The sequence below is a fragment of the Numida meleagris genome, chromosome 13 (assembly GCF_002078875.1).
Source record: "Numida meleagris isolate 19003 breed g44 Domestic line chromosome 13, NumMel1.0, whole genome shotgun sequence".
NCBI lineage: Eukaryota > Metazoa > Chordata > Aves > Galliformes > Numididae > Numida > Numida meleagris.
The window spans coordinates 14,034,191-14,047,195 of NC_034421.1; the positions used below are offsets into that span (position 1 = coordinate 14,034,191).

Here is a 13,005-nt window from a genome sequence, read left to right on the forward strand (position 1 = left end):
GGGCTGAGCGCCGCTCTCCTCCCCCGCAGGTCCCGCACCGCTCCGCAGGAGATGGGCCGCGGGAGGGCGGAGCGCTGAGCCCCGCGGGCGGACGCGAGGCGGCCCTCGGCCCGGCGGTGCCTGGAATGCGGCTGAGGAGCGAGGATGGGCACGCAGGGCAGCCCGGTGAAGAGCTACGATTACCTCCTCAAGTTCCTGCTGGTGGGGGACAGCGACGTGGGCAAGGGAGAGATCCTGGAGAGCCTCCAGGACGGCGCCTCCGAGTCCCCGTACGCCTACAGCAACGGTAAGGGCGAGGCGCCGCGGGGGGACGGCCCCGGCTCTCCTCGGGCCGCGGGGGCTGCGGGGGGTTCGCCCCGGGGGGCGGCGGAGCTCGGTGTCACCGCTCGGTGCCGTCCCCGCGGCTCTGCCCCCGCTCCCACCCGCGTTGCTCCCGTCGGCGCTGCGGGCTGAGCCGCGCTGGAAGGAAGCGGGTCCGTAACAAAAGAACGGGGAGCGTTATTTTGCAGAGCGGCGCTGCTAGGGCTCGCTGTGTACACGCTGCTGGGAGCACGGCTTCGTTTGTCTGCCTCCTGCGAACGTCGAGGTGTGCGATGGAGCCCATGAGCAGCCTATTAACTATAGTGTCACAAGACCGTGATTAAAAGCCGAGGAGTGGCACTGTGCTATTTCCTGCATCCCTGCGCTGCAGTTAAAGCATAGCACAGCCCGGCGGGGTGCGGGTCCTGGAGTGGCGTTCAATCTGTCATCCTTCTCTCTGGCCTCAGTGCAAAATAACAGCCCCAGGGGCTCGGTAGAAGCGATACGACACAGATCCTTCGCCATCCCCGCGGCTGACCCGGCAGTTGGAGCAGTTGGTGCTTGGTTTTCTCAGCGAATGGGAGCCTGAGAGAACCGGGTACTTCTCAGGGCTTGGAAATGAAGCAGGCCTCAGTGTAAGGGCACGGTGACTCGGTCCTCAGAGCTGCCACCAGCGCCGCAGCAGTGATGGAAGCGCACACCTGCCCCGCAGATACCTCCGAGGAGGCAGTGACTCAGAGCACAGGAGGGCCGTGAAATTAGAATAGCAAATTCTGGAACCAGAAGGCTGTGGTACTGCTCATCTGTGGCGATGTGTGGCTGCGGTTTGCTTTTAAGCTTCCCCAGAGAGAGTTCCCATCCCTAAAGAGCCCCATCGTGGGAGCAGTGGAGCTGCTCCCTGGGACTGAGGCTTACTGAGCAGGGCAGACCGAAGGCTGGAACGGGGCTGTGTGAAGTGGGCTGTCAGCATTGGGGTCGTCTTCTAATACAGATGTTTTTGGCTGTTGTTCAGATGCTGGCGATGCAGGAGTAATAAGGGCGGTTGGGAAGTGAGCGTGTGGACGTTCTTTGATCCATGTGTGGAACCCAACCCCTGTGACTTAGCTATGGCTGGGGAGGGTTCGTCGCTGTACCCACTGCTTTATAGCAGCAAAGTAACACCATCTCTTTCTTGAAAAAAGAAATCTCAGTGAGCTAATGTTTTCAGAACCTTCCTTCCTCTTCTGTATGCAATTGAGCCCGTTCCTAATCAGGGAATTGGGTCACGTGCTGTTGGTTTTTGTTGTTGTGTTGTTTTTGTTTTTTTTTACACTAGTATATGCTTTGATAGTCTCTGCTTCTGTTGCTTCTGCTGTGCCTTTTGAGTGATCGGATGGGGCAGCTTTGAAATCGAAATGAGTTTGATACCAGTGCTATCCCTTGTCAATCGGATGACCTCAGTCTTGGAGTGCTGGGGATGCATGTACAGAAGGGGCAAGCTTCTGTGGCGTGCTGCAGCCATGCCCCATGGAGCAGCCCTCGGTGTGAAGGCACTAGGTGTTAGTGCTCGGCCTCCTTCACGACATCTGCCTGATGCTGTCCCAGCACCACAGTGGCAGCGTTATGGAAGGGCTCTCTTTGTAAGCTTCGTTCTTGTGAGTGGGTCCTCCTCCTTCCCTCCCAGACCACCCCTTCCCCCCCCACGTCCCCATCCTAATCTGAAAAACCACTGTATCACCCACAACGTGTTTCTTCTGTCCCAGAGGCAAAACTTGGCAGGATCAGTGTGAAATGAAGCGTGCTTAGGGTTGATCCTGCGACTGGGGCATGTTCTATCTGCATCTACTCGGTGAGGTCTGAGGAGCCGCTGCTTGCTCCTGGAAGCCTGGAATGCTGTGATGTGAATTTTTAAAGCATCATAGTTCTTTCTGCCTGTTCTCATTTAGGATCCCAGGAGCAGAGTGTCACTTCTCAGTATAGCCCTGTGCTGCATCAGACCCTCAATGCACAGCTTCTGGAGGCTTAAAGATAACTGTTTGGAACAGAGGCTTGAGGTCCAGCTGCCACCTCAGTTTCTTACGAGGTTGATGCTGAAGCTGCTGGGACTTTGGGTCACGGGGAGCACCAGGCCAACCGTGCTCCCTGCAAAGAGTGGATCTGTCCCTGGGGAGCAATACTTGTGCCACGCAGCTGGATGTTACCATCCCCAGGCTGGGAGGGTTTGTAACTCAGGTGGAGTTAAACTTGCCTTTCCCTTGGGCAGCTCCAAAAGGCCTGAAGTCAGCATTCATACTGCTCTTTGGGGGAGAACGTTACAGTTCTTTCTTCTGAACTTCTGCTGTCATCCTTTGCAGCTTTCTCCCTCAAACTTCCCGAAGCTGCCCCTGTGCAGCCTGGTGCTCATCGCAGCAGGACCCGTCGCCCGGTGAGCGCTGTGTCACAGCCTTTCTGGCACAGCTCGCTGTTAGCGTGCTTACCCCAGAGCAATCCTGCCGAGCTCGTTGGGTGGCTTGCTGCAGGAGGCAGCAGCGTGACTCACGTGGAGTTGCTGCCATTTGCTTCCATGGCTTCCATGGGTGCCATGCAGCAGGAAGAGGCCAGGGCGGGCTCTGCTGCTTGGATATGGATGCCTCACATCCTTGTGCGGCCGCACGCTGCTTTGGGAGCAGGCTGCCCCTCACCTGCTGCTGTTCCCATAGGAAAGCTGAAATGTGTGCTCAGGACGGAGTGGAGTATGTTTCTGAACAGATGGCTTTGATTGGAAGGGGGATTGGTAGATTTTGTTTCACTCAGTTCGTATTAAGCTATCCTTATGGCTTCCTTACATGTGCTCTGCTCTCAGGCACCTCATGGGAGCAGCACTGATGGCACCGTCCTGCTGTGACCCCCCCCTCTGCAGTGTGACTGCACTCCTTGTTTCCACCTTATCCCTGTGTCTTTATTAAGTGCAATTCTTTGCTGCCCTGTTACCCAGAGATAACATTGTTTCCCTCAGTGGCCACCTCCTTGGTCATGCTCTCCTCTCCTGCTCTTTGTGCAGTTGTCTGAATTCGGAGCTCCCGGTGCTGTTGTCTCAAACCTTTCTCTCCAGCAGTTGCACCCCGACCCTCAGCCACCGCTGTGTGACCAGGAACATCACCCGGGGGCTGCTGCAAACATCTGTTCCACCTGTGCAGCTGTGGGAGGGCAGGACTGCACATCCTGGGCAGCAGCTCGCCTTCCCCTCCTGAACACATGGCAATCAGTGCTGGCTGTGCCTGTGCTGGGTGAGAGCTCCGGCTGGGGCAGTGCTGCTGCAACCATGTCTCTGTAGTAACTGGAATCATGGTTTATTTTGAGGTTTTAGCACTGTGATGGGAGTTGGGTTGAGGCAAAATGTTCTAAATGGAGACTTGCTCTCATCTTCCTGTGGGATCAGCCTGCAGGGAAAGCTTCAGCTCAGCTGTGCTGCTGGAAATCTCTTCCAGCTACAGAAGAGTGGGGAGCGTGTGTCAGCCAGGTCAGCGTGTCAGCCAGCACTTGCAGCAGTGTCCTTCAGGGATGGTTCTTTCCATGTCATCAGGGATGCAAAGCTGATCTTCTCAGAGCGGGCTGTGGCTTGGAAACAATTCCAGCATCTCTTGTTTCTCTCTCCTTTGTTTCTTTTCATTTGTGTAATAAGAATGATTCTGAATGTTGATCCTCAGTCTCTCCTTAATGTGGGAATACCTAGCCGTGCCTTACAGAGCCCAAATGGGCCCAAACCCCCTGGCCCCAAGTCCCAGGCAAGTCTGGATGTCTTATCAAGTCAGGATGGGGGATGCACGGTGCGTTGGGTGATTTGTGTGTGTCTCCTCCCAGGTGTGTGCTTCTGCAGGGGGAGCTGGGCACTTCCCACCCCCGTGTAAGAGCTTTGCTTTTGGGGGGCTCTGTGTCTGAGCCTCGAGCCCCCGGAGTGACATGAACTGAGCACTATGAATCTGGAACGGCTAGAACGCTCTTCCAATGGATTGAGTTAAAAGTTTCTCTTTATTATTTTTTTTTTAGTTTTTTTTTTAAAAAGCGAATCTATTCCATTTTTCCGGATTGTGAGATGAGTCCGCTTCTGGTGGTGCGTTTTTTTTTTTTTCCTATCTAAACCACGTAGGAAAGCCCACATAAAATGTCTCCTCCTTCTCTGCCCCATCTCCCTCAGCTTTAGTTTCCAGCTGTTCCCTGGCACGCTCTCCTCAGCAGCTCCTTCCCTCCCTCCCTCCCTCTCTCTGGAGAGCAGAGCATCTCCCTGTGCACTCACGAGCAGCTACACTATGAGCTCAGCTTTCGGAGCCGAGGATTTACAGCCTTGCTTTGCTCTCACTTTCTTGCCCTCTGACAGCCCAGGCCTGTCGCCTGGCGAGCAGCGCGCTGCGTTCTGCTGTACCGCTTCCCGTTTGATTTGGGGCTGAGGAGGAGGAAGGAAGCCCTGATGTGAGATCTCAGCCCGCCCGCGCTGTTCTGCTGGAAGCCCCATTCCCTGGGCAGCGTCAGAGGTCTGCGTGCTCCTGCAGGAGCTGCGATAACAGTAAGGATGCAGCAGTGGTTCTGAGACTGAGCTTGCTCGTGTGGGGCTCCTGCTGACGGAGAGCACTCGCTTGCACGTGGCTGTACCCTTCTGGACTTGTTTTCTCCCTCGTATGGGGACGCCAGGCAGCAGTGCTGCAGTGGGGCTGTTCAACAGGAGGAACCTGGAGCAGACGTGCAGCGTGCTGCACCTCGGGCACAGGCTTCAGAGCAAGGTGTCTGTGTACAGTGTCAGGAGGTGCCCACGGTAAGCACTGGAAGGGCAGTGTGGTGAAGGTATTTTACACAGTCACTTAGCCCTTTTCGAATGTGTTTTTTTGGTCTCCGAGTGCATCTTGGTGTTTGTATGGTGACCCAGCAACAATGCCAATTGTACGTGGCCCTGCCATGCATCCTCACAGGCTGCCTTTGTTTCTGGGTGCAGCTGTATCGTTTTTATGGACATCAGAACTGCCAAGGATGAAGAAACTCTTTTGTTTGTAGTAGCTTCTGTGCATAAATTCAATCTTGATGTTCTCATAAAGAACAAATCCACTTAACATTCCCAGTTCTGGACTGACTTGTGGCTGTTTCAGCAGCTTGCTGGGTGCCCACCGAAATGGCTGGGGCTCCAGGAACAGATTTGCTTCTGGCTCTAAGTACAGATTCCAGATGCAGATGTCATCCAGAGCGTGGAACAGTTCCTCTGTGGGCACCCGGTGCTGCCAAAGCACAGCTGGGACGTGGAGCAGCAGCTGGCGGGCGAGGCGCTCGGCAGGGCTGGGCTTCCTGCAGGGGAAGAATGCACATTTTGCTTTGGGCCAGCTATAAACAATTAATTTCTGGCCCGAGGTGCCCACTTACGAGCCGGTAGCGGGATGCCTGGGAACAAACTGCGGCGAGAAGCGTTCTTGTGACTCTCCCGTCTAAATCTCGGCTGTGACGCGCTCAGAGCCGAGTCGCTTCGCATCGGGTTGTGCAGCAGGAATGGGGTTTGGGTTGCTGCTGTGAGGAGGAGATGACGAAGGCTGGAGCGGGTGGCCCCTGTGCCCTGCGTGGAGCAGCGCTGGTCTGTGGATGCTCGCTGGGGGCAGACACCTCTGGTGCTTGTTCTGAAGGCAGCTTCCTGTTACGCTGCGCTGCAGCACGGCGGTGGGAGCGCTGCTCTGTGGCTTTCTGCTCCAGCCCTGCAAGCACCAGCCAGGGCTGTTGTGCAGCGCTGCTGTTCAGGAGCTTCATCACCGTGCTGACAGCAGCAAAGCGATGCTGCGAGGTGCCGGAGTGCCAACAGGCACAGACCCGGGGTGAAGCCATCTTTGTTCTAAGCCATATGTTTTGTTGACCCCCGCTGCTGGTGAAGATAATTTGTTATTTGTCTATCGAAGGAGTAGGTAATTGAATGCATGACTCAAGCTGATGAGCTCATGTGTTGTTTGGAAGGGATTTTTCTGTGGCTTACAGCTCCGAGCTGACGAGCTCAACTGCTGCCGTTAATGTGCTGCTGCACACACTTTTTAAGGTTGGATGACTTCATCAGTCGTTATTTGAACAGATTGAATTTGCTTTTTTCATCAGCTACTGCTTATGTGCTCATACCACGTTTCTCTACATGATTTAGTACCACTCACCGACAGCACACGAGTAGGTTCAGCGCCGGCCCCAGTGCTGCCTGCTGCCCGGGAGAGGTTTGGTGATAAGCTCCTAGTGCTCAGCCTTCCCTGTGGGGCACGAGTCCTGCTGTGGGGGGGTCTCATCCCCATGGGAGCTCGGCTGGGCTGGGTGTGCTGGCTGGGGCTGTGTCTGCCTGCTCTCCATGCGCTGCACCCAGCCGGGTGCGATGTTAAAACCCAGCCGCGTCAGTCACGGCTGAGAAACTTCTTGTTAACATCTGTAACACCCAGGGACTTGGCAGGATAAGCGGTTGTCTTTGGACACTTCTCAGTTATTGCTGACATTCGGGATAAATTAGTTTCTGCGCTGGCTGCTCCGGGCTGGGCTGAAGAGCTCAGGAATGCTGTTAGGAACAAAGCCTTGCAGATGTGCATGCTCACTGCGCTGCTTCTTGCTTAGGTTTAATAACCTGTTTGTTTCTTCTGTTCATCTGCCTGAAAGGTTTGCACAAGCTCTGCGTGGAGGAGAGGGAGGGAGCTTCCAGCAGCTTGTCTTGCACACACAGGCAAGCATTTCCAGCCAAGAGGCCAACTGCACCTCTCAGGTGTGCACAGGTGGATGGTGCGGCCTCTGCTCATGGCAAGGACCACATTCTTGCCTGTGCCGGTCTCGGGTTGGAGAGCTCATTTCATCCTGCTGTCAGGTGAAGCTCTGTTTTCTGACCATCTCCATGGCTCTGCCTGGGACCTGGGACGTGGAGCAGTGCCAGGCTTGGTCCTGCTGCCCAGCAGCACCTGGGCTGGGACTGAAACCTTCAGGATTGATGCTGGTGTTCTTGCTGGGATCCGCAGCATTATTTTGATGCTGCAGGTTACCAACCAATTGTATTAGCCCTCTCTGCTTAGCTGCACCTCAAAGTCCTTCTGATCAGAAGCTCTACTGAAGATCTGTTCTGAACATCTTCCTTTTACAGAAGGGAACAAGCCATGACTTGTTCCGTTGGCTTGCCCTGAAGTGTTTCTTGGTGTGTGTGTGTGTGTCTTTAAGTGATTGTGCTCACTGCCACAAGTGCAGCTGCACGAGATGCTGTGACTGCTGATCCTTCCTTGTCTATTGAGTAAGGATTTCCCTGACGCTCGTACCACAGATGTGTTGCAGTCTGTCTCTGTCGTGCTCCGTGCTGACTGCGAGGCGTTCGCTGCTGTCCCGCTGTGAGGAGGAACGAGGTTTGTTCCACGCCCCGGTGCTGCTCTCCTGCTTTACAGTCGCGGCGTGCCTTCGTGTTTTTTCAGTTATTTATTTGCCATATGCTCAGAGACCTGCGCCGCTTTCTCCCAAGCATCTTCTCGAGCGCGGCGCGCTGCAGCCAGCTCCTCACAGCCGGTTACCTGAGGACACTGAAATTGGAGGCGGCTGAGTCTTGGAAGTGCTCTCTGTTTCAGGTTCCAGCTCTGCTTTTCCTCCCTCCTTTTTCTCTGGCCAGGGTGGCACTAAGCCTGTTCTCCCCGCTAACGCCGGCTCCCCGGTCGCGGTGATGAAGGCTTGTTCTGTGGGGTTTGCTGCTTGTTGCGTGCTGCATCCTTCTCCAGCAGCACCCAGTGTGAGTGAGGAAGGAGGGCAGGGGCGTGCGGGCTGCCAGGTGAGGCTGGTGCCCTTGCACAGGTGAATTCAGGTGTCCTTGGAGTCGCTGCTGTATGGGGAGGGTGAGACTTGGGAAGGTTCCCATCCCTCCTGCCATCAGATGCTGGCAACCTAAGCCTATTTACCTTTGGAAATACCTGGCATTGTGGCCCCAGGCCTTCCTCAGGACTCAGCAGAGCCGATGACCTGCAAGAAAACAGAATTGTCTGGGTGGAAACTGAATGTTTTCAGTGAGACAGCTGTGGCACGTTGCCTTTGGTTGTACTGATGACAAAGCTGCCCTGTGCAAATAGAAGTGAGCTCCTGGACTCAGAGCACAGCAGCACCGGGAACCCCCGGGTCCCTCTCCTGGGGCTGCTCCCCAGCATCCTGCCACCACTCAGTGCCCAGGGCCAGGGCTGCCCCGTCCCAGTGCAGAATCCAGCCCTGCTCCTGTTACCCCTCATGTGGCTGCCGATGCACATCCCTCCAATCTGCCAAGATCTCTCTGCAATGCCTTTTCCCCTGTCCAGGGAAGCAGCAGCTCCTCCCAGTTTAGCGTCCTCTGTGGTCGGACTCAGTGTGCCTTCCAGCCCGGTATCCAGGTCGTTGAAGAAAACATCAAAGAACTGGTCCCAGAATGGAGCCCTGCAAACCCCAGCCGTGACTGATGCGGCAGAAGGGTCGCTCTGATTTGCACCAGCTATAAGTGACCGCAAGGGATAAGTGGAGTGGCACTAGGACAGGAAGCAAACTTGTGTGTAACTGCCCCAGCGTCTCACTTGAATGCACTGCGTTTTTTCCTTTCTTTGGGAAAACATTTTTGGATGTCACCTGGAATGCCTTTTGCTCCCGATTTGTGCGTGAACTGCATTTGTGGGGTTTTTTTTTTGTTATTTTTTTAATGAGACATCACAGGCTGAAGCTGGAGCTGCTGCCAGCCTGGTGCAGTGCTGATATGGAGAAAAGTCCTGGGGAACCTGCAGGCAGTTTGCTGCACGGGGGGGCAGCTCCTCCCCCTGTACTGCCTGTGTGTTTGCACAGGTGCAGGGGTGTTGCTCGCTGTGTCGGCTTCTCAGAGCCTCTCTCCAGGAGGATGGTACTCGGAGACCTAAAATGCACTGCTGGCTCCAGCAGCTGCCTCTGCTGAAGGAGAGCTGGGCTTGTTTTCATCCCAACACCGACTGGGGATTGTCTCAGAAATCCAAAAGAGAAAAAATCAGCGTGCTGTTCTTATTGTTGTGTAGGGAAACGGAGAAGAGTTTGTGCAGCTCCTGCTCTGTAAGGACAGGAGATCTGCGCGGGCAGGGTCGGTCTTGAGAGTCTACAACTGCAAAGCTGCTTTTCTCTACAGCAAGAACTTGCATCAAGCCAAAAGAAGCCACTGCGCTTCCAGCGGTACACGTTTGCAGAGCCTCGGTCGCTTAAACATTTACAGCAGCTTTCCTGATATCTTCATCATTTGAAGGGAAGAGCTCAAGAACAGCACAAAATGCAGCTCGAGAGCAGCATGAAATACACATCCTCGTTGTCTTTCTGCCTTTTCCAGTGACCTCCCAGCCCCTGTGCCTGCTTGCCCGCCAGCCCCGCTCTGATTTTGGCACGCTGCTGCCATGCAGAGGGTGCACGGGGCTCAGTGAGAGCGTCGGGACGCGTCCCATGGGGCAGCGAGTTCCCAGGGGAAGGAGGCTGGCAGCCCCACCGCAAAGCGGTGTCAAGTGCTGGAAGAGAGCTGTCACTTCTTGGCGGGGTTTTGCTTTTCCTGGTTACATCAGATGTAATCTCGCAGCTGAAAGCCCGAATTCTAACTCGGCCGAGTTTTGTTTCAGCGCGCATTGATGTGAAGCATCCTGTGTTGGCATGAGTAATATGGAATAGGTCAGAGATTCCTACGTACACCCTGCCCATTCCCATGGGAAAGTGGCTGCTGGGTAGGTTTCCCATATACCGCCTGGCAAAAGGGATAAAGGTTGGGATGTCCTGGAGCTTTGCCCGGGAGTGATTACGGTGCTCGTGCGTGAAGCCCGGCTCTGGTGGGGGGGGAGTGGGGGGGAGCGTGGTGTCTGTCCCCAGCCTTGGTGACAGCAGGTCGCTGCGTGCCGGGTCGGCTAGCTGCTCCAACAGCGGGACCGAGGTGGCATCGGCGTGAGCAGGAGCCTAAAGAAGAACAGCAGAGGGCTTGGACTGAATGCGCAATCACAGGGAACGGCCCCGACTTGTTCCCCGAGCGTCGTTCGCTTGGTTACATCACTCTAGATGTTGGTCGAGAGAGATGGGCTGAGAGCTGCTGAGCTTTCAGCAGGGCTGCTCTCCTCCCGCAGGGCCGCGTGTCCAGGGGCCGGGCGCGTGGCAGCGAGGCCAGTTGGCTGCAGGAGCTGCGGGGACACGGCGCGGGGTTGCGGCCGCACGTCCATGCTGGGGGCTGCCAGCCTGCGCTGGCGGAGCTGAAATGTCAGACCTGAAATGTCAGTCCTGAAATGAGAGGCACGCGGCTGCCAGCGGAGGTGATGCTCGGGTGGGGGAAACCACTGATGACTGCAGGAAGGAAAATGTAAAACCTTTGCTGAACTTACAGGTTTCTGAGCTGCCCAAAATGGGGAAAAAAAAAAAGAGCCATGGTGCAGCATGGCCGGGAGCATCAGGCTGCCAGCAGTGCTGTGGGTGACAATGACATCTAGCGGCTGCTGTGCCCAGAGCCCTGGGACAGAGGAGCTGAGCTCCAGCCCTGGAGCTGCTGTGGCCTGGGCTGACCGGCAGCGCCTCGGACAGGGGCAGGTAGGGGCAGCCCTGCTCTGTATCACCCTCGGTGCCACCACACTGAGTCCTGCTGGTTTAGGGGTGGCTGTGGCTGGCAGGGCAGCAGCCCCTGGGTTTGACTTGTGTCAGATGGGATCTGCTTCCTGCTCTGAGCACCGAGCCAGCTGCAGGACAGATCCCACCCCCCCCCAGATGGTTAGGTGCATGCTTTAATGGGAGCGTCCCTTTGAGCTGGCCTGGTGCACTGTGTGCATGCAAGGGGGAAATCAGAGCTGAAGCGTTCACATATGTTGCAGTTGCACAGTCTTTGTTCTCACCGCTGAGCTTGTATATAGAGGTTTTTTGCGCAAAATTACTTGTACGTTTAGCCTTTAATTCAAATATGGATGTATGCAAGTTGGAGGAGAAAGAAAAGGCACTGCTTTCTTCCAGCTCGCTTTACCAGGTGTGTTTAAATGCTGAACGTGGCCTAGAATAATAAGACAAAACAGCTTTGCTTTTCGCTCGGGTGCACGCAACTTCCTCGGGCTGATTTCTCGCAGTCCTGCAGCGGCGGCGTCCTCAAAGGCCACTGCGCTTCTCTTCCAGCGCTGCGACGTGCAGGAGGAGCTGGGCATGGACCAGGGCACCGAGAGCTGCCAGAGCTTGTGCTCTCCTTTGTGTGTTGCAAGCACAAGGTGCTGGATGTTGATGCCTCTGCTTTGCCCAGCTGGTCCCGCTTTGGGAGCTGGGAGGAGATGTGGGGATGCTCTGCTCTCTCCTGGCCATGGAGCAGGCTTGCTGCTGCTCGCCGTCCGCGGGGACGCGGGTTTTATATCTGCCAAGCAAATAAATACGAACCACACGTCGTCTCTGGAGGAAGATAAAACGTAAACTATCTGTTTTCTGTGATAAAGCACTGGAAATAGTGGGAATTTAAGATAATTATCTTGATTGCTTTTTAGAGCACCCTGCAAAGACCGAAATCTAATTTGTTTCTCTCCAACAGGGAGCTCCTGCTGATGACTCAGAAAAAAATCCATTTGCTTTATTGACAAACTTGTCCGTTTGGTTTTCAGGGCAGTGTTGTTGCAGGAGGGATGTACAGGTGGTTACGCAGCAGCGAGTTTGTAACGTACGTTCGAAGTTTGATATCCAGTGACTGGAGGAGAGAACGAAGCTGATGCAATCTGAGGGAAGTTACTTGGCATTGCTGAAGAGGGCTGTAAATCACTTCGTGCTCTCCAGTGAGTGCAGCAAGTGGTGGAGTTCAACCAGACATCCAGGAGCTTGCAGGGAGGCAGGAGGGGCGGCTGCGCCCCGGCTGGAGCAAAAGGTGCTGGGTGCTCCTCGTGTGACTGCAGTTTGGGGTATTCTGCTGGTCTGGAGCTGGGGCTCTATGGGAAGCAGTTGTCCGTGCCGCTTTCCCAGCTGTTGCTGAGGAGGGAATGCCTCCTGCCTGCTCTGCCCTGCTGCTCGGCAGCCGAGCTGCTGGAGGAACCTCCTGAAGTTGCATCAGCCTTCGCTTCCTGGCCCGATGCACCGACACCGTGAAACCCTTCAGATTGCTCCCCTGTCGAGAGGAAGGAAAATGAAATATGGAGGCGATGGAGCGTGGCCGTGCCGTGGCTGGGCTTGTAGCTGAGGGCTGCTGGGTTTCTCTCACCAGAACCCGACACTTGCAATGACTGCCCTGCCCTGCTCTGCAGTACGGGCTGCTGTGTGCTGCCGAGTCCTGAAGGACGAGTGTAGAGGATGAGAACAGAGAAAGTAACATTCTTCCAAAATACATTCACATCGAGTCAGTCCCTCCATCACCAAGTTTGAGGCTTCACTTGTTTAATGAAGTAAAGAGTTTAATTTGCGTGTTTCTAGTAGCAAGCGTAGCAGGTATGCGTGCCTTGTCGTTCTTAATCCCTTTTGTCCTTGTAGTCAGAAGGAAGCAGCTGTGTTCTCTGGACTGGCTTCTCAGCATCACCACCTCCCCTCCTCTTTGACCCCTGTTGTTTTCCTTTCAGGCATTGACTACAAGACTACTACCATCCTGTTGGACGGCAGGAGGGTCAAGCTGGAGCTCTGGTGAGTTTGGCTTCTGAGCTGCACCACGGCATGGCGGGTGCAGAGCATCCCCAGCCACATGGTGAGGCCTCTTCCCAGTAAGCTCCTCTTCCCAGTAAGCTCCTCTTCCCAGTAAGCTCCTCTTCCCAGTAAGCTCCTCTTCCCAGTAAGCTCCTCTTCCCA

At 55.2% G+C, this 13,005-nt stretch overlaps 1 protein-coding gene across 1 annotated transcript in view; it reads left to right on the forward strand.

Annotated features, from left to right (window-relative positions):
• RAB40C (RAB40C, member RAS oncogene family) overlaps window positions 17-13,005 on the forward strand; it is a 26,073-nt gene continuing 13,084 nt past the window's right edge. Inside the window, exons 1-2 of the mRNA XM_021411558.1 lie at window positions 17-286; window positions 12,783-12,843. Of these exons, the coding sequence (XP_021267233.1) occupies window positions 145-286; window positions 12,783-12,843 (203 nt within the window). The 5' untranslated portion in view covers window positions 17-144. The remainder of the gene's footprint in view (window positions 287-12,782; window positions 12,844-13,005) is intronic.